Source organism: Heteronotia binoei, chromosome 18 (assembly GCF_032191835.1).
Source record: "Heteronotia binoei isolate CCM8104 ecotype False Entrance Well chromosome 18, APGP_CSIRO_Hbin_v1, whole genome shotgun sequence".
Lineage (NCBI taxonomy): Eukaryota > Metazoa > Chordata > Lepidosauria > Squamata > Gekkonidae > Heteronotia > Heteronotia binoei.
Window position 1 is genome coordinate 6,052,570 of NC_083240.1, and position 18,565 is coordinate 6,071,134.

Here is an 18,565-nt window from a genome sequence, read left to right on the forward strand (position 1 = left end):
TTTGGCCACCCTGGACTACAATGATGAGTTTTGTCCAGCATGCCCCCCGTCTGGCCACAGGAGGGCGCTCACAGTTTACCCTTATCCTGAGCCAGACCACTGGTCCCTCTAGCTCCGCCTTTTCTCCTCTGAGGCAGTGGATTCCCAGGGTCTCAGGAAGAGAGGAGGATTTCCTAACGGCTCCTGCCTTTTGCAGAAGATTCCAGAGATCGAAAACAAGCGTCCTGCCACCGAGCCACGGCTTTGTAAAACACAAGTTTCCTTCAGACCGGATCCCTTTAACTGGAGACCCGCATCCGAAGCCGCCTTGTGTTCTGCCAGACTGATCGGCCTCACATTTCTGACGGCCTCAAAGGGCCTACTTCAAAATACGAGGTGAAGTCCCAAAGCGATTTCTATACCGTTCTCAACCCCACCCCACCTCCGGGGCAGGAAGCCGGAAGGTCTTCTTACCATCTCCATTTTTGAAAATGATGCCCGTGTTGGTGCCCCCAATTTCTTCATTGTTAAAGACAATCCACAAGGGCTTCATTTTGGAGTCCATGAAAGTGCAAAGATCCACACTGAAGTCACAAACGGAAAGACACACTCCTGAAACAGGCTGCTGGATAAGACAGACCTCTGCTCTGGTCTGTCTTCTGGAAACCTTTCCCCCCCGCCACCCCCCCCCCCACCATTTCTGTCCACTAAAATTTCAAACTTTTGTTCATAACTCCAAGGACCAGAAGCTTTTCCAAAGAGCAGCCAGTTTTCGGGATTCTAAAATCTATTCTCAGCATCCCAATTCTAAGCCTGCATCAGCACCAGTCGTTTCCGACTCCGGGGTGACATCGCATCATGACGTTTTCACGGCAGACTTTTTTTTTTACGGGGTGGTTTGCCATTGCCTTCCCCAGTGACCTACACTTTCCCCCCAGCAAGCTGGGGACTCATTTTACCAACCTCCGAAGGATGGAAGGCTGAGTCAACCTTGAGCCGGCTACCTGAACCTAGCTTCTGCCGGGATCAAACTCAGGTCGTGAGCAGAGAGCTCGGACTGCAGTACTGCAGCTTTACCACTCTGCGCCACGGGGCTCTGCATCTTTTACCCCTTCCTCATTGCTGTAAGTGAGCAAGCCCCACGTCATGAGAAAATATCAGTCCAGTTGGCCACCTGGACAAGCGCTGAAGGGTGGGTCTCCGGGTAACCAAGCAACAGGTAGCTGTTTGCCCTGCCCCCCTGATTGGAGCCACTCTGTCCCGGGTCCTCTGGGGCCATTCAGAGCAGCCTCTGCCACAGACCAAGACAACCAACCCCCTTACCTGACTTTTGCTAGAAAGATGCTGGGATTCAGGGGAGACTGGAGGTTAGAAAGCGCCTCCAGGTAAGTCTCTTGCCGCAGACAGGTGTGCATGAACTCTTTGGTCTGGGGCTTGGGGTTCTTCTGGGCGCTCGCCTTGATGATGTCGTTCAAGGCCCTCATTTTGTGGAGCGCTTCGCCCTGGAGCCGGAGAGAGAGAAAGTGGAAAGTGCTGTCCAATCACAGCGACTTATGGTGACCCTGTAGGGTTCTCAAGGCAACAGATGTGCAGAGGAGGTTGCCCATTGCTGGCCTCTGCATAGCAACCCTGGACTTCCTTGGTGGTTTCCCCTCCAAGTGGATTTCACAACAGGCTTTTTCGTATCCTCATTTTCCTCGCTTGGGTGTTCCTGTTGCTCTGGGGAAAGGGGGGGGGGGTCTGTTCTGCACATCTTTTTTGCCCTCTAGTGGTCAATTTGATATTTGCGGTAGAATCCCAAGAGAGGCTGGGCCAATTCCTGTCTGGTAGAAGGCGACCCTTGGACTGCAAGAAGATCCAATGTCAGTCCTAAGGGAAACCAACCCAGACTGTTCCCTGGAAGGTCAGAAGCTGAAGCTCAAATACTTTGGTCACCAAATGAGAAGGGAGCACTCACTGGAGAAGACCCTGATGCTGGGAAAGATGAAAGGCAAAAGAAGAAGGGGACGGCAAAAGAGGAGATGGCTGGACAGCGTTACTGATGTAACAAATACAAATTTGAGCAGAATTCGGAGCATGGTGGAAGACAGGAGGGCCTGGCATGACTTGGTCCATGGGGTCGCAAAGAGTCAGACTCGATTGTGCGACTGAGCAACAAAACAAAAAGAAGACAACGACTGCAGATTTATACCCCGCCCTTCTCTCTGAATCAGAGACTCAGAGAGCCTTACAATCTCCTATATCTTCTCCCCCCGCAACAGACACCATGTGAGGTGGGCAGGGCTGAGAGGGCTCTCACAGCAGCTGCCCTTTCAACGACAGCTCTGCCAGAGCTATGGCTAACTCAAGGCTATTCCAGCAGCTGCAAGTGGAGGAGTGGGGAATCAAACTCGGTTCTCCCAGATAAGAGTCCACACACTTCACCACTACACCAAACCGGCTCTCGCAGCCAACCCCCATTTCTTTTTGGTTCTTTTCCCATAAGGCTTTGCATTTCTTTCTCTCAAGCCTGGCTTGTTCTGTCAGCACACTCTGCTCTAGAAGGACTGCTGACATCTTTCAATTTCAGCCTTGAAGTCGTAACATCTATCTTCCCCCTTTGGTTCGCACTTGGCACAGAGAGTACCGCTGATAAGACGAGCTCCTATGGCTGGGACAGGCTGCTCAGTGTGTGATTTTATTCTTGATCCTTGTTGTTTCTGGGCAAACGCCTTATGGGTCTTTGGCAGAAGCAACCAGGATACATCTTCTATGCAGTGCGCTTTCATTAGGGCATTCGCCTAATTTGATTCATTCTGTATGCTGCACCCTAGAATGTTATATGATTAAAAGTTTCTGCAATACGGTTTTAATTGTTAATAAACGGTTTTAATTTTGGAACAAGCTTCTCTCAAATTACTGGGTCCTTGCCAGTCATCTCCCCCTTACTGAACCGGGTGGGAACGGGAGTCCAACTCCAAAAATTCGCTAACAATAATACATCAGTATAGGTCAGGCATCTCTCTCTGCAGATTTAAACAGCAGGTTTTTATGCCAGACATATGGTGGTGTAGTATTGAATTGGCCACTCGAGGGAGCAAGAGCAGAATAGGATCAACAATTAGGCCAAGTAGGCGCCTTTAGGGGCCCCGGGCCAGCTTCCCTCCCAATTTCCCCCTGCTTGCAGCTCTCCCAGCCTGCACGTGCAGCCAGCAAACTGAGCTGCTCTTTGCCTGATGCGGCTGCTGCTGGCGTTGTCACCAAGTTTGCCTCTCTCTGCCTTCCCCCCACAGTTTAGTAAAAGGGGCTTTTGAGAAGGGGTCTGCAGGCTGCAGCGGGGACTGTGGGTGGTGGGGTGGGCACTCAGACTCTAAGATAATTTGCATGAGGGGCCTCAAAATTTTGACTGCCTAGGGGCCTCCATAGGGTTTAATCCGGCACTGCACAAGAGGGGAGAATCTGCCCCACGTTACCTGTTTCATCAGAGCCTTCATGTGGTGGGTGCTGCCCCGGCAGTAAGCCTCCAAGATCAGGCCAAACCTCAAGGCGACAGAAGGGACATGCATTTCCGATCTATGTGGAGAAGGAGACAAACTGAAAGAGTAGCTTGAGTTTCAGGAATGTTGGGCAGGATCCAAAGAACTACCAAAATAATCCAGGGCTTAGAGCACCTTCCCTGGGAAGAAAAGTGAAAGACTTCTCCGATCACCTGTTGAACGACTCCGCCACTCCCCCACCCAAAAAACCCCCCTCTGCCACTGGAGCTCAACGTTTTTGCAAGAAACCTCTCATCACAAAACTACAATTCCCAGGGGTCCTGGGGTGGCAACGGGATCAGCCAATCAAGCTGCTTTAAATCCATCATGCAAACGGGCCTGTCGAATTCCTTCCTTACCTGAGATGCCAGAAGAGAAAGTGTCCTATTTTGCGATTAGACAAGGCTCTGTCCAGCAGGAACTTGGCTAATTCACACTCCAAATAAGATTCGTACTTCAGCACCTGGACCAGCTGCAGCTGATACTGGAACAATTCGTCATCCCTGAGAAGGGAAGCAAAGGACTCATGCCCTCAGCGCATAACAGAACGGCTGGCCTTTCACTAACCAGCAGAGTCCCAAGCCACACAGGCCTGGCAGGGCGATGCATTTGAGCTTGGGGCTCTTTAGCTTGGAGAAACGTCGACTTTGGGGTGACATGACAGAAGTTTACAAGATTATGCATGGGATGGAGAAGGTAGAGAAAGAAGTCCTTTTCTCCCTTTCTCACAATACAAGAACTCGTGGGCATTCGATGAAACTGCTGAGCAGTTGGGTTAGAACGGATACAAGGAAGTCCTTCTTCATCCAAAGGGTGATTAACATGTGGAATTCATTGCCACAGGAAGTGAACATATGAACATATGTAGCTGCCTTATACTGAATCAGACCCTTGGTCCATCAAAGTCAGTATTGTCTACTTAGACTGGCAGCGGCTCTCCAGGGTCTCAAGCTGAGATTTTTCACACAAATTTGCCTGGACCCTTTTTTGGAGATGCCAGGGATTGAACCTGGGACCTTCTGCTTACCAAGCAGATGCTCTACCACTGAGCTACCGTCCCTCCCCAAGTGGTGGCGGCTACAAGCATAGCCAGCTTCAAGAAGGGGTTAGATAAAAATATGGAGCAGAGGTCCATCAGTGGCTATTAGCCACAGTGTGTATATATATGTGTGTGTATATATATATAAATTTTTGGCCACTGTATGATACAGAGTGTTGGACTGGATGGGCCACTGGCCTGATCCAACATGGCTTCTCTTATGTTCTTATGTAACACAGAGTGTTGGACTGGATGGGCCATTGGCCTGATCCAACATGGCTTCTCTTATGTTCTTATGCGACACAGAGTGTTGGACTGGATGGGCCACTGGCCTGATCCAACATGGCTTCTCTTATGTTCTTATGTGACACAGAGTGTTGGACTGGAGGGGCCATTGGCCTGATCCAACATGGCTTCTCTTATGTTCTTATGTGACACAGAGTGTTGGACTGGAGGGGCCACTGGCCTGATCCAACATGGCTTCTCTTATGTTCTTATGCGACACAGAGTGTTGGACGGGATGGGCCATTGGCCTGATCCAACATGGCTTCTCTTATGTTCTTATGCGACACAGAGTGTTGGACTGGATGGGCCATTGGCCTGATCCAACATGGCTTCTCTTATGTTCTTATGCGACACAGAGTGTTGGACTGGATGGGCCACTGGCCTGATCCAACATGGCTTCTCTTATGTTCTTATGTGACACAGAGTGTTGGACTGGAGGGGCCATTGGCCTGATCCAACATGGCTTCTCTTATGTTCTTATGTGACACAGAGTGTTGGACTGGATGGGCCACTGGCCTGATCCAACATGGCTTCTCTTATGTTCTTATGTGACACAGAGTGTTGGACTGGAGGGGCCGTTGGCCTGATCCAACATGGCTTCTCTTATGTTCTTATGTGACACAGAGTGTTGGACTGGAGGGGCCACTGGCCTGATCCAACATGGCTTCTCTTATGTGACACAGAGTGTTGGACTGGAGGGGCCATTGGCCTGATCCAACATGGCTTCTCTTATGTTCTTATGTGACACAGAGTGTTGGACTGGATGGGTCATTGGCCTGATCCAACATGGCTTCTCTTATTTTCTTATGTGACACAGAGTGTTGGGTTGGATGGGTCACTGGCCTGCTCCAACATGGCTTCTCTTATATTCTTAGTCTAACAGCTATGAAATCACAAATGTTGCATTCAAGTCTGAGTTCTGCCCCTGTCCGTTCTGCTAGTTGATGACATGGCAGCCTGCCCACCCTGCTTCCTCTCAACCCACTCACGTCAGCTTTTTCAGGGAGTTGACGGTGAAGGCGCCCACATAGCGGTCAGGGAAGCTGAAATCCAGCAGCTCCAGAGCATTGAGGACAGGCAGCTCCGGCCAGGTTTGGAGCAGGTAGATCATCTGCAAGGAAAAGATAAGGGTGGGTGTGGCTGAGCTGGCCCTCAAGGGGTTAATACTTCCTCCAGAAATCAAAGAGGGTCAGAATCAAGCCCTCTTAAACCGGAGCACGCAAAACGTGCCCTGATTCTTCTGGCGTGAAATCTGCTGAACTGAACAGCCCCCGGATTGAACCAAAATTCTATCCAGTCCAGCCACCCAATTTCCAGCAGTCTCTTGGTTGCTTGCAAGGCGCTGCATCAAAGACAACCATCGCCCTGTTGTTTCTCCCTAGCAACCAATACTTAGAGGTATACTGCCTCTGAATGTGGAGGCTTCATTTTCCAGCAGCCTCTTGGATGCGTGCAAGCACAGCCACAATGCCAACAACCCTCCTGTTGTCGCTCCCTAGCAACCGAGATTCAGAAGTATACTGCCTTAGTATATGGAGGCTTCATTTTGCTTCCATGGCCCATCGATACGCCAGTTCCCCATAACTCCGTTCATGTCTCCCATCTGGTGCTAAAATGCTGCAACCAGGTTTGGGTTTTCAAAAGCTGAAAGCAGTTTATAACATGATATGCTTCCCACGGCACAACGAAGGGAACTTATTTCTGTCTCACAGCTTTGCCTCCACCCAGAGCTTTTTTTTTTTAGCAGGAACTTATTTGCATATTAGGCCACACCCCTACAGAATAGCCAATCCTCCAAGAGCTTACAAGGCTCTTAGTACAGAGCCTACTGTAAACTCTTGGAGGATTGGCTGCATCAGAGGGGTGTGGCCTAATATGCAAAGGAGCTCCTGCTACAAACTATTCATTAGCAACGAGAGAGGGACAACCGTGTGCTCCACGGTTGGTGATTTCTCACCCAGGCCGTTCTCTGCTATAGAAAAACAAACTGTCTCTGGTTTTCTGTGAACATATGAAGCTGCCTTTACTGAATCAGACCTTCTTTGGTCCATCAAAGTCGGTATTGTCTACTCAGACTGGCAGTGGCTCTCCAGGGTCTCAAGCTGAGGTTTTTCACACCTATTTGCCAGGATCCTTTTTTTGGAGATGCCAGGGATTGAACCTGGGACCTTCTGCTTACCAAGCAAAGGCTCTACCACTGAGCCACCGTCCCTCCCTCCCTGTGACTGCCCTCTCTGTTCTGCCTCATGCCACGAGCACGTGGCCATCTTCATTCCAGAATTTTTGGGAAACTGAACGAGAGATGATGGCATTCACGTAGACCCCCCCCAAACCTTGTCAGTATATTGAGTCCTCCGTCCACAACATGACAGAAGCATGAAGCAGCAGGTGGATCTACAGTGACAGCATCTGACAGGTCAGGTTAGATCAACCTTGGGAGTGAGCCGGTTCTGGCTGGACTGTAACCAGGGGAAAGCACCTGCTGGAGTCAGCAATTGTGTGGACTGCCATGATTGGCTGTGCTGTATATATGACTACTGTGCCAGACAGTATTTCTGTCGAGAGTTGGTTCCTGGCGTAGCACTTTGTCACTCAGTTTAATGTTATTCACCGCACTAGTTGTATTGTATATAGTTTGTAAATACACTGCTTTTATACTAGGTGCTGGTGTGTGGCTCAACTTCTTCCCAGAGTCTACTCTTGGGCAGTTCTCTGTTTTGCACTCTGCACATGAACCACTGATAGGGTTATGGGCCCAGCACGTTTCCCTCCTAAATACAGCAGTTGGGCTCAATGTTGTTTTGCAATTCCGTGAGCCTTCATTTTTTTCCTAAACCGAGCTAGTGGAGGCAAAGAGTGACTGGAACACCTGCAAGCAACGTCACGAAGTCTTGGCTCATGGAACCAGACCGACACTGCCCCTCCCCCCGCAACTCCTCACCTGAGCGACATCTTCATGCTTGTTCCACTTGGTGACCAGCAGCAGCTTGGCCAAAGCCCATGGGTAGTGGTCCCGGATCTGGTACCTCATCTTCCAGACCAGGTCCTTCTCGTGCTCGTAGAGTTCTGTGTGAGACCTGCGCTCCAAGATCTCCTTCAGCTGCTGCTTCTAAGCGTGCGGAAAGAGGAGGAAATAAAGGAGAGTGAGTGAACTTGGGAACAACAGGCAGAAAGGTGGTTTTTAATGAGGGGAGCCCAGAAATATTTTAATGAGGGGAGAACAGAAATATTCTAATATTCTAATTTCCGCCCCCTCCCCCCCACACACACACTGAATAGAGCACCAGAACTAGATTATACATCTCTTGAGCAATGCTCCCTGTAAGCCGTGGAGTCTTCTGAACAAAAATTCGACTTTGTGAGCTACTGGCATTAAAGTTGTGAGCTGCTTCATAATTCAGTGTGCTCTGGGGCCATTTTTCCTGAGCTAGGACAAAAATGTGTGAGCCAGAGGCTAAAAAACTGAACCAGCTCACACTAACTCAGCTTAGAGAGAACACTGCTCTTGAGAAAGGATTTCATCTGAAATGGCTCTATTACCATACAAAGTACCATTAGGAAACATACGAGAGATTGTTTTTTATTTGGTGGATTATAGATTTTTCTTCCTCTTCTTTCTCCTTCTAGAAAGAGTTCAGGTTTGATGTGATCCTCTAATTTGTCTTTTTGGCCCTAAAACTCTCCTCCAACATCCCGTTTCAAAGGAATCTTTCTTCCTGACAGCTTTCTTCAGTTTAATTTAGAAGAGTTTAGGATTATAGCTTTTGTTGGTGCAACAATTAGAAAGTATGATCATTAAAGGTCAAAAAGTAAGTCTGGCTATTGTTTTTTTGGGGTGGCTCGTAAAGCTGAGGAAAATCAGTCAAGGCCTGAGAGAAGAAGGTAAGTAAGGAAAGGAAAGGTCCCCTGTGCAAGGACCAGTCGTTTCCGACTCTGGGGTGACGTTGCTTTCACAACGTTTTCACGGCAGACTTTTTATGGGGTGGTTTGCCATTGCCTTCCCCAGTCATCTACACTTTCCCCCCAGCAAACTGGGTACTCATTTTACCGACCTCAGAAGGATGGAAGGCTGAGTCAACCTTGGGCCAGCTACATGAATCCAGCTTCTGCTGGAATCAAACTCAGGTCGTGAGCAGAGAGTTCAGATCACAGTACTGTAGCACTGCTGCTTTACCACTCTGCGCCACGGGGTAAGTAAGAGGAAGTGCTAAAACCGCTGATCCCAGAGGGTGAAGCCATTTGCTGCCACCATACCTCCTCTTGATCCTCCACCACACAACGGAGACATGGAACTTTTCTTCCCTCCTCCAGCACCTGGAACACATAAAGAACAGATCTTATAAGAAGGACAAAGGAATATAGGAAGCTGCTGGTGTGCCAGGGGACCCTAAATTTTTTGAGCCTGCAGGCACATTTGGAATTTTGACACAGCGTGGTGGTCTCAGCCATGAAAATGGCCGCCACAGAAGGCAGGGTCAGCCACAAAATGGCTGCCACGGCTTCCCCTCAGTCACGCAGTGCTGTGTGCTTGTGCTGTGGTGGCAGCCAATCAAAATCTCTAATGGCCAATCAAATCTCTAATGGCCAATCAGAAGCTTTGCCAGGTAAAAGCCCGCACCCTCCCACTTTCTAAAAACTCTTGGCAGGCACTGCATTGGGAAACTCTGGTTTGTACAGAGGCAGACCACTGGGTCCATCTCACTCAGTATCCTCTGTTCTGATTGGCTCTTTTCCCCAGTCCATGGAAATCTTAAATGGGTAGGGTTGCCAAGTCCAACTCAAGAAATATTTGGAGACTTTGGGGATGGAGCCATGAGACTTCAGGGGTGGAGCCAGGGTGTGACAAGTACAACTGAACTCTGAATGGAGTTCTGGCCATCACCTTTAAAGGGACTGCACACCTTTTAAACGCCTTCCCTTCGTTGGAAATAATGAAGGATAGGGGCACCTTCTTTTGGGGCTCTTAGAATTGGATCCCCTGGTCCAATCTTTTTGCAACTTGGGGGATGTTTTGAGGAGAGGCGTCAGATGCTATGCTGAAAATTTGGTGCCTCTACCTCAAAAAACAGCCCCCCCCACAGCCCCATGGATCAATTTTCCATTATATCCTATGGGAATCAGTCCCCACAGGGAATAACGGAGTGCCTAGCAGACATTTCTCCCTATCTCCTCCTTTCTGATGACCCTGAAGCGGAGAGACGGCCTTCAAATCAGGGGATCCCCTGCCCCCACCGGCAACCGACAAGCCAATCAGAAAGTGGGCAAGATCCTATCGAGGCCGTTGCCATCCTTTACCTGTTCGAGGCACGGATAGTACACAGGCGAGAAGGCCACGGTGGGGAAACGGATGATGAGGGCAGCCGCGCTCTCCGTGTTGGGGTTGGTCTGCACCGTGCCCATCGGGTTCAGCAGCTCATCTCGCTCATCTGGAAGTCAAAGTGGCGTTAGGATCAGTCATGAAGCGGGTGCCATCTGGTGGCCACGCAACGTTATCTGGGTTTAAAAATCCAAGGTGAGATTAAATTTCGAAAGGTAAACCATTCATCCTTCGGGTGGATTTTAGTGGTTTTGCAGAAGGGAAGGCAGTATGGTATCACCCGATCTCGGATCTCAGAAGCTCAAGGAAGACTCTGCAGAGGAAGGCAACAGCAAACCACCTCTGCTTCTCCGTTGTCTTGGAAGTTCCTTGCTGGGGTCACCGTAAGTCAGCTGTGACTTTATGGCACTTCACACACACACACACAGAATGAATCATAGAATCATAGAGTTGGATGGGACCTCCAGGGTCATCTAGTCCAACCCCCTGCACAGTGCAGGAACTTCACAAATACCCTCCATACCCACATACATCCACAGTGACCTCTGCCCAGAAGATGGCAAAAACCTCCAGGATCCCTGGATAAACTGGCCTGGAGAAATATTGCTGACCGTCCTCAAAGTGGCAATCAGCATCTCCCTGGGCGTGTAAGAAAGGGCCACGAGAACTCAGCACTGCCGCAACCTTTTCTGCCCTCCTTCTCAGGATCCGCCTGATTCACAGAATCAGCATTGCTGTCAGATGTCAAATGGGTTTGCAGAGAGGTGAACGGAACGGAACACGGAGAGAAGTGTCAAATGAATCATTTCGCAGGCTAAACCTGGCCTCAGGGCCACGGATTGGCGGCACCCTTCTGATACCGACCTTGGAAGGAAAAGAACTGTGTCTACCAGATAATATTATCTCATTCATTTCTAGGCTACTCTCTCAGGACCGCCCTGCTTGGAATAAATTTGCACGGAAGAGAAATTAGCAACAGCGATTTGCAGCGAGCGCTAGATGGAACCTCCTCATCCAGAGGCAATCTATCGTATACGTTTAACCCATCCTCAGGGTGGCTGACCTGGATCTCCCCCTCCTCTGTCATCCACACAACAAGCCTGCGAGGAGGCTGGGCTGTCTCCAAATGTCATTACTGCATGAGGGATCTGAACCCACATCTTCTCAGTTCAAGACTTTGGTCACTACATTAGTGTCACATGACGACTATTATTTTCTCCATACGTTCACCCAAGATAACTGCTTGTAGACCTCGGTACGCAATTGCCACAAGGGCTGGAGTTGGAAACAACCCAAAAGAACGAAGGGGAATTTAAGAGCCAGGTGAGAGCCAGTTTGGTGTAGTGGTTGCGTGAGAACTCTTATCTGGGAGAACCGGGTTTGATTCCCCACTTCTCCACTTGCAGCTGCTGGAATGGCCCTTGGGGCAGCCATAGTGGTTAAGTGCACAGACTCTTATCTGGGAGAACCAGGTTGGATTCCCCACTCCTCACTTGCCCCTGCTGGAATGGCCTTGGGTCAGCCATAGCTCTCGCAGGAGTTGTCCTTGAAAAGGCAGCTTCCGCGAGAGCCCTCTCAGCCCAATGCACCTCACGTGGTGTCTGTTATGGGGGGAGAAGATAAAGGAGATTGTAAGCCGCTCTGAGTCTCTGATTCAGAGAAGGGCAGGGTATAAATCTGCAGTCTTCTTCTTCTCCTTCACTTGCAGCTGCTGGAATGGCCTTGGGTCAGCCATAGCTATCACGGGAGTTGTCCTTGAAAGGGCAGCTGCTGTGAGAGCTCTCTCAGTCCCACCCGCCTCACAGGGTGTCTGTTGTGGAGGGAGAAGAGATAGGAGATTGTAAGCCACTCTGAATCTCTGATTCAGAGAGAAGGGCGGAGAAGAAATCTGCAGTCATCGTCGTCTTCTTCTTAAGGATTCCCAGACAGATGAGGCCAGAAGACATCCGGCTGACTGCTTCTGGGGGGGCGGGGGGGGGGAGAAAATCTGTCTCCTTTCTTGCCACTGGCAAAAAAGACTTCTGTCTTACCTGGGAAGGAAGACCACATAGGAAGGAGACATTCCCCGGTTTTCAGCTGATCTCGGTAGTCAAACAGCATGACATTCACCCAAGCAATTGGGCAGTCCTGCGTTGCAAAGAAGGAGAGAAAGGGAAGGAGTGAATCGCACCCAGGCTTCACGCTTTTTTCAGGCATGTCAGTCACTGGAGGAAGGGTCAGCGTGGCGTCTGCTGCTACGCTATGGGTCTCGTGCATGTGTGGGTCGAAGCATAAAGGAAAGAGTTCCTTCTCCCACTCACACCCAAGTGTGGCACTCGGATGAAGATGAAGATATTGGATTTATATCCCGCCCTCCACTCTGAATCTCAGAGCAGCTCACAATCTCCTTTACCTTCCTCCCCCACAACAGACGCCCTGTGGGTAGATGAAGATATTGGATTGATATCCCACCCTCCACTCCAAAGAGTCTCAGAGCGGCACACAATCTCCTTTATCTCCCTCCCCCACAACAGACGCCCTGTGAGGTAGGTGGGGCTGAGAGGGCTCTAACAGCAGCTGCGCTTTCAAGGACAACCTCTGCCAGAGCTATGGTGGACCCAAGGCCATGCTAGCAGGTGCAAGTGGAGGAGTGGGGAATCAAACCCAGTTCTCCCAGATAAGAGTCCGCTCACTTAACCACTATGGCTGCCCCAAGGCCATTCCAGCAGCTGCAAGTGGAGGAATGGGGAATCAAACCCGGTTCTCCCAGATAAGAGTCCGCACACTTAACCACTATGGCTGCCCCAAGGCCATTCCAGCAGCTGCAAGGGGAGGAGTGGGGAATCAAACCCGGTTCTCCCAGATAAGAGTCCGCACACTTAACCACTACACCAAACTGGCTCAGCTGTCAGGCAGCCTGTGTGGATGAAGGATTAGAGCCCGTTCCAACATTTTAAAGCCCAAATTCCTCAGAACGCTGATGGGTCTTGAACTTTTTAAAAAAAATATCTCTTTGGCTCTGGTGTGCTCCTGCAAACAAAAAATGTTGACATCTTCCAACGAGGAGCGGGTAGCTGTCATTCATGAAATGGAATGCTATTTTGCACTTAACGAGAAACCGTCCGGACTCCAGGACACCCAAAACACAATTTGTGCTGCAGTCTCGTGACACGCACACATCAGCAGAACTAACAGCGGCAAAGAATCACGGCTGCCAGACCTTTCCTTTAAAAAAAACCCCGCTGCTTTACTACTCAACCAATATCAGGTGTTTTTTTTTTTAAAAAAGCTTCTTTAGTTAGTTGACAATTCTAGCCTTTTATTTAAAAATGTTGTGACACTGAGGATAAGGCAAGGTGGGGAAAATTAAAAACAAAGACGTGTATTCCCTGGCTCCTTCCAAGGCTACAATCTTAAATCAAATTCAAAGCCTCTCTCGCTTTTTCAGGTGGGCACAGCATGTTGGTCAGCAGTGGGACAACTCGATTCGAGTCCAAGGGCACCTTAGAGACCAAGAAGATTTGGGGGGTATGAGCTTTGAAGTGTTGTATCTGACAAAGGGAGTTTTAATTCTTAAGAACATCAGAACAGCCCTGCTAAAACAGACCAATAGTCCAGCATCCTGTCTCACGCAGTGGCCAACCGGTTCCTCTAGGCAGCTGACAACAGAGCGGAGAGGCCAAGGCCTTCCCCTGATGTTGCCTCCTAGCTCCGGGATTCAGAGGTTGACTGAAAATTGAGGTTCTCTTCAGCAAGCATGGCCAGTGGCCGCTGAAACACTTATCCTCCATGAAGCTGTCTAATCCCCCTTTAAAGCTAACTTTTAATTTTCCCCACCTTGCCTTATCCTCAGTATCACAACTGATAACTGAGGCCATCACTACAAGTGAATTCCACATTTGAAACACTCTGTGTACAGAAGCTTTTGTCTTTCCTGAACCTACTGCCCACCGATTGTCATTGGATGTAGGTTCTAGGAAGGGAGAAAAATTCCACCCCATGCATAATTCTTTAAACTCTGATCGTGTCCACCCTTCGTCGTCTCTTTTCCCAAAAAGAGTTCCAGACTCTTCAACCTTTCCTCACAGGATTCTTGAAAGCTTAGGCCAATAAAGGGTCTTGGGAAAAAATTGCTCTCAAATCTACTCCATCCTAAAATACATGAGTAACAATCTGAAATATCAGTTTCTTCTGAATGACTGGGGTCCTGAAATTACTAATGTTGTCGCCAAGTTTCTCATGGAAGTCTTCAAAGTTCAAGAAAATTTTAGATAGTGCTATTATATGTAACCTTTATATGGCAGGGGTGGCCAACGGTAGCTCTCCAGATGTTTTTTGCCTAAAACTCCCATCAGCCCCAGCCAGCATGGCCAATGGCTGGGGCTGATGGGAGTTGTAGGCAAAAAACATCTGGAGAGCTACCCTCGGCCACGACTATTATATGGAATTTTGTATCGGATAGATCTTATAAACTATGATAAGATGTTTTATCATCAAACTGGAGAGCCAGTTTGGTGTAGTGGTTAAGTGTGCGGACTCTTATCTGGGAGAACCGGGTTTGATTCCCCACTCCTCCACTTGCACCTGCTGGAATGGCCTTGGGTCAGCCATAGCTCTGGCAGAGGTTGTCCTTGAAAGGGCAGCTGCTGTGAGAGCCCTCTCAGCCCCACCCACCTCACAGGGTGCCTGTTGTGGGGGAGGAAGGTAAAGGAGATTGTGAGCCGCTCTGAGACTCTTCGGAGTGGAGGGCGGGATATAAATCCAATATCTTCATCTACCTCACAGGGTGTCTGTTGTGGGGTGGGGGGAAGGTAAAGGAGATTGTGAGCGGCTCTGAGACTCTTCGGAGTGGAGGGCGGGATATAAATCCAATATCTTCATCTACCTCACAGGGTGTCTGTTGTGGGGGAGGAAGGTAAAGGAGATTGTGAGCCGCTCTGAGACTCTTCGGAGTGGAGGGCGGGATATAAATCCAATATCTTCATCTACCTCACAGGGTGCCTGTTGTGGGGGCGGAAGGGAAAGGAGATTGTGAGCCGCTCTGAGACTCTTCGGAGTGGAGGGTGGGATATAAATCCAATATCTTCTTTATCCCTTTTGTGATTGTTGATATGCCAATAAAGGTCTATGTAGGTTACACAGGGCTTTTTTGTAGCAGGAATTCCTTTGCATATTAGGCCACACCTCCCTGATGCAGCCAATCCTCCTGGAGCTTACAGTAGGCCCTGTACTTAGAGCTCTGTAAGCTCCAGAAAGATTGGCTACATCAGGGGTGTGTGGCCTAATATGCAAAGGAGTTCTTGCTACCAAAGAAGCCCTGTGTGTGTATGTATCATGCCCTCCCCCAGGGAATCTTTTTAGCGCTACTTGGACTCAAATCTAGCCGTTCTCTTTTTTCGGAGCCCTCTAGTTTTGTAACACAGGATGCAACCTCTTAAGAAGAATACTCAGCACCCTCACCCAACCAGGATTGGTGTCACGATGGCTGAAGCAGCAAGAAGCAGACATCTGTTTGGACTGTAAACAGGACTTGCGGGACAAGACCTACCCTACGTGTGTTTTGTCTGTTTTCTTCCGCAACGCTCATTCCAGCACAGGTCCAAAGGGAGGGAGGGCGGGGGGGGGGGGACTTTCTGGAAATGCAATCAGAAATGATCTACACCAAAACACACCAGGGAAAGAAATCTGGCTGCCAAAGGAGCACAGAATGCCGAGAGGATGGACAAAACCCAAGAAGTCGACGACTCAGCACGTGAGCGGACGGCTACAGCATGACTCAGCGGGCGAGTGGCAAGAAAGCGCCAGTTCCTCTCAGAGCGCTGCCATGGCTCTGGTTTTTTCTTGGCACTGTGCAGTTCTGAGACATCTCCCTGCCTTCCAGGCAAGGAGGCTCTTCCAGCCCGAATTGCTCCAGGCCTTTCCCGTTTGAATTTTTCCAGCAACTGCAACTCAGAATGAGACAAATCCAAGGGGAGAGCTCGCTAACAAAAACTTCTCAACGTCCACTTTGGTTCCCAGGGCTCAATATGTACCATGCATAATGCATAATGTAAGAACCACATAGAATAAACTTCAGATGTCTGAGAGCTGCAGGACATGAATGTCAGATGTTTGAGAGCCAGCCGGAAGGAAGGACGATGGAGGAGGGAAGGAGTGGTAGAAAGAAAGCAACTTTAACTACAAATGCATTATCCAAGCTGGCCAATGGGGTGGTAAGAGCTTTAAGGGCCACACACGGTATGTGTGAAAGAGCCACCCATGGCTCTCGAGCCACAGTTTGGCTACCCCTGCACTAGAATGTCATGCCAGGGACCCTGGCACCGCATACTTCACCTCTGTCCCTTCGAGGGGGCTCTTCGGTCGAAGGAGAAGCCAGCCTGATCCCTTCTGCTTGGCGGTGCTGCCCACGGATACGGAGAACTTTTGAACCCAGCAGAACCCGGAAGTCAACAAGAACCCATCTATCTCTCAGCTCCCGTCTGGCCCCTGTTGAATTCAGGCGGAGCTGCTGCATTTTTGGTAGTTTAGCTCTGGTTTGGATTGTTTGGATGATGTGGGGAGTTTTGTTGTTTTAAAGTGTGGTTTTTATGATTTACGTTTTCAGTTGTTGGCTGCCTCGGTGGCCCTTAGAGGTACACATAGGCGGTGTATAAATGCTGTACAATGAAAAATGAAAATCATCCTTGGCTCAAGTCTGCTGAACTGTTGGAACTCCTTCCCAGTCAGATTCTCTGAGGACAACACGGCAGTTATTGAAGAGATTCAATTGATACAGGTTTGCTGGCAGATGGAAACTGGTGGTTAAAACAGGCCCTGGTTTAGGGGTTGGTGAACCGCTTTGCTCCTCCCCCTGGTTTACAAAACCAAGACTAAAAACCTTGTGTCAGAGAGCAGCCATGTTTGTCTGCAGTAGGAGAGCTGGGTTCGAAACCAACCAGATTTCCAGGATATGAGCTTTCAAGAGCCGCAGCTCCCTTCATCAGATCATACAACTCTCAAAAGCTTACACCCCAGAAATCTTGGTCTCTGGAGATACCCCTGGACTCAAACCACAATGCGAGAGAGGCCCCTGAGATAAAGGCCGTTGTGAACGGTGAAAGACTTACAGCTTTTTTCGACTTCTTCTTGGTGGACCTGGCTTTCTTGGCCTTCTCGACAACGGCATAGAGGGCCAGGCAGAGCCTTGCCATGCGGGGAAGGTCGGAGACATTGATTTCAAACTCCAGCCTCTGACCCCATGTCGGTTCTGAGCAAACGTTGACTTCGGAGCTGGACACCATTTTGCAGAGCATCTCGTTGCCATGGTAGAGGCCGGCCTGGACCACCAGCTGCAAGGAAGGAAGGAAGGATGGAAGGCCAGCGGTGGGCTCTCAGTCCAGCCTCATAAGCAGAGAATTCAGCCAAGGAAAGAGAGAATAGAGAACAGGAGACAAAATAACAGAAGGATCCCTACCACAGGAAGAAGAGGGAATGTAGTTTTTTAATTCCTTCTCCTAAATTTTTTTTAAAAATCTCCCTGCAAGTCAAGAAGCAGCCCATTAGAAACTAAAGTTCTAGGCCTGCTAAAAAGGTAAAGGTAGTCCCCTGTGCAAGCACCAGTCGTTTCTGACTCTGGGGTGATGTTGCTTTCACAACGTTTTCACGGCAGACTTTTAACGGGGTGGTTTGCCCTTGCCTTCCCCAGTCATCTACGCTTTCCCCCCAGCAAGCTGGGTACTTCCCCATTTCCTGCTGGCAGGGAGACTGTTTTTTTTTAAATGCGGAAGAACATTCAAAACAGCACTCAGCCCTGATCTGGACAGTCCAGACAAGCCCAAATCTTGTCTGATCTTGGAAGCTACGAAGCAACACGTATTTAAAATGTTTATGCTTAACAATGACCCAAGGTCAGAAATGTTAAGATCGTTAGGAATGAAAATGTCATCGTATGTAGACCAGACCAAAACAAAAGTAGATAAGTAATTTGTACATAGCAAAGTATGATCTGTTCAACAACTTACAGGAGTCATTTCATAGAAAAAGAGGTGCCAGAGCTTATTAGCATAACTCATTAGCATATGCCACACACACCCCTGACATCACCGAAAGGTGTACTCAATTATATCAGCTCAGCATCTACCTTCAAATGCTTGAATTATAATTGTCCTAATAAAACCTTACTCCCATCAGACTTTAAAAATTACTTTCTCCTCTGTGGCCACAGTGGCATGAGGAAAATTTCCATCTGTCTGCTTTATAGGTTTTGGTTATTTTCCCTTTTTTTGTGTGTGTGTGTGGGGGGGAAATATTAGAAAGTTTGTCAAATCTTAAGAGTTCAGCAAAATTCTCACAGGGGGTTTGAACAATGGAGCCCAGAAGCGGGAGGTAAGAAAGAAAGAAAACAATAAAAGTTAAGAAGTTCCAGAGCTCTGCTGCTGTGAGCTGCTGCCCAAAATGAGGCCTAGATAGAAA

The 18,565-nt window shown here is 49.0% G+C and overlaps 1 protein-coding gene across 2 annotated transcripts in view; it reads right to left on the minus strand.

Annotated features, from left to right (window-relative positions):
* The window catches only part of PIK3CD (phosphatidylinositol-4,5-bisphosphate 3-kinase catalytic subunit delta), a 57,454-nt gene that overhangs the window by 13,567 nt on the left and 25,322 nt on the right, over positions 1-18,565 (minus strand). The window contains exons 8-17 of one of the 2 annotated variants that reach the window (XM_060259285.1): positions 17,221-17,442; positions 12,166-12,262; positions 10,114-10,244; positions 9,073-9,132; positions 7,760-7,927; positions 5,808-5,929; positions 3,854-3,997; positions 3,432-3,531; positions 1,303-1,481; positions 454-563 (exon numbers count right to left, since the gene is read on the minus strand). In XM_060259285.1, coding sequence (XP_060115268.1) covers positions 454-563; positions 1,303-1,481; positions 3,432-3,531; positions 3,854-3,997; positions 5,808-5,929; positions 7,760-7,927; positions 9,073-9,132; positions 10,114-10,244; positions 12,166-12,262; positions 17,221-17,442 — 1,333 coding nt within the window. The remainder of the gene's footprint in view (positions 1-453; positions 564-1,302; positions 1,482-3,431; positions 3,532-3,853; positions 3,998-5,807; positions 5,930-7,759; positions 7,928-9,072; positions 9,133-10,113; positions 10,245-12,165; positions 12,263-17,220; positions 17,443-18,565) is intronic. The other variant, XM_060259286.1, reaches the window with a different exon arrangement.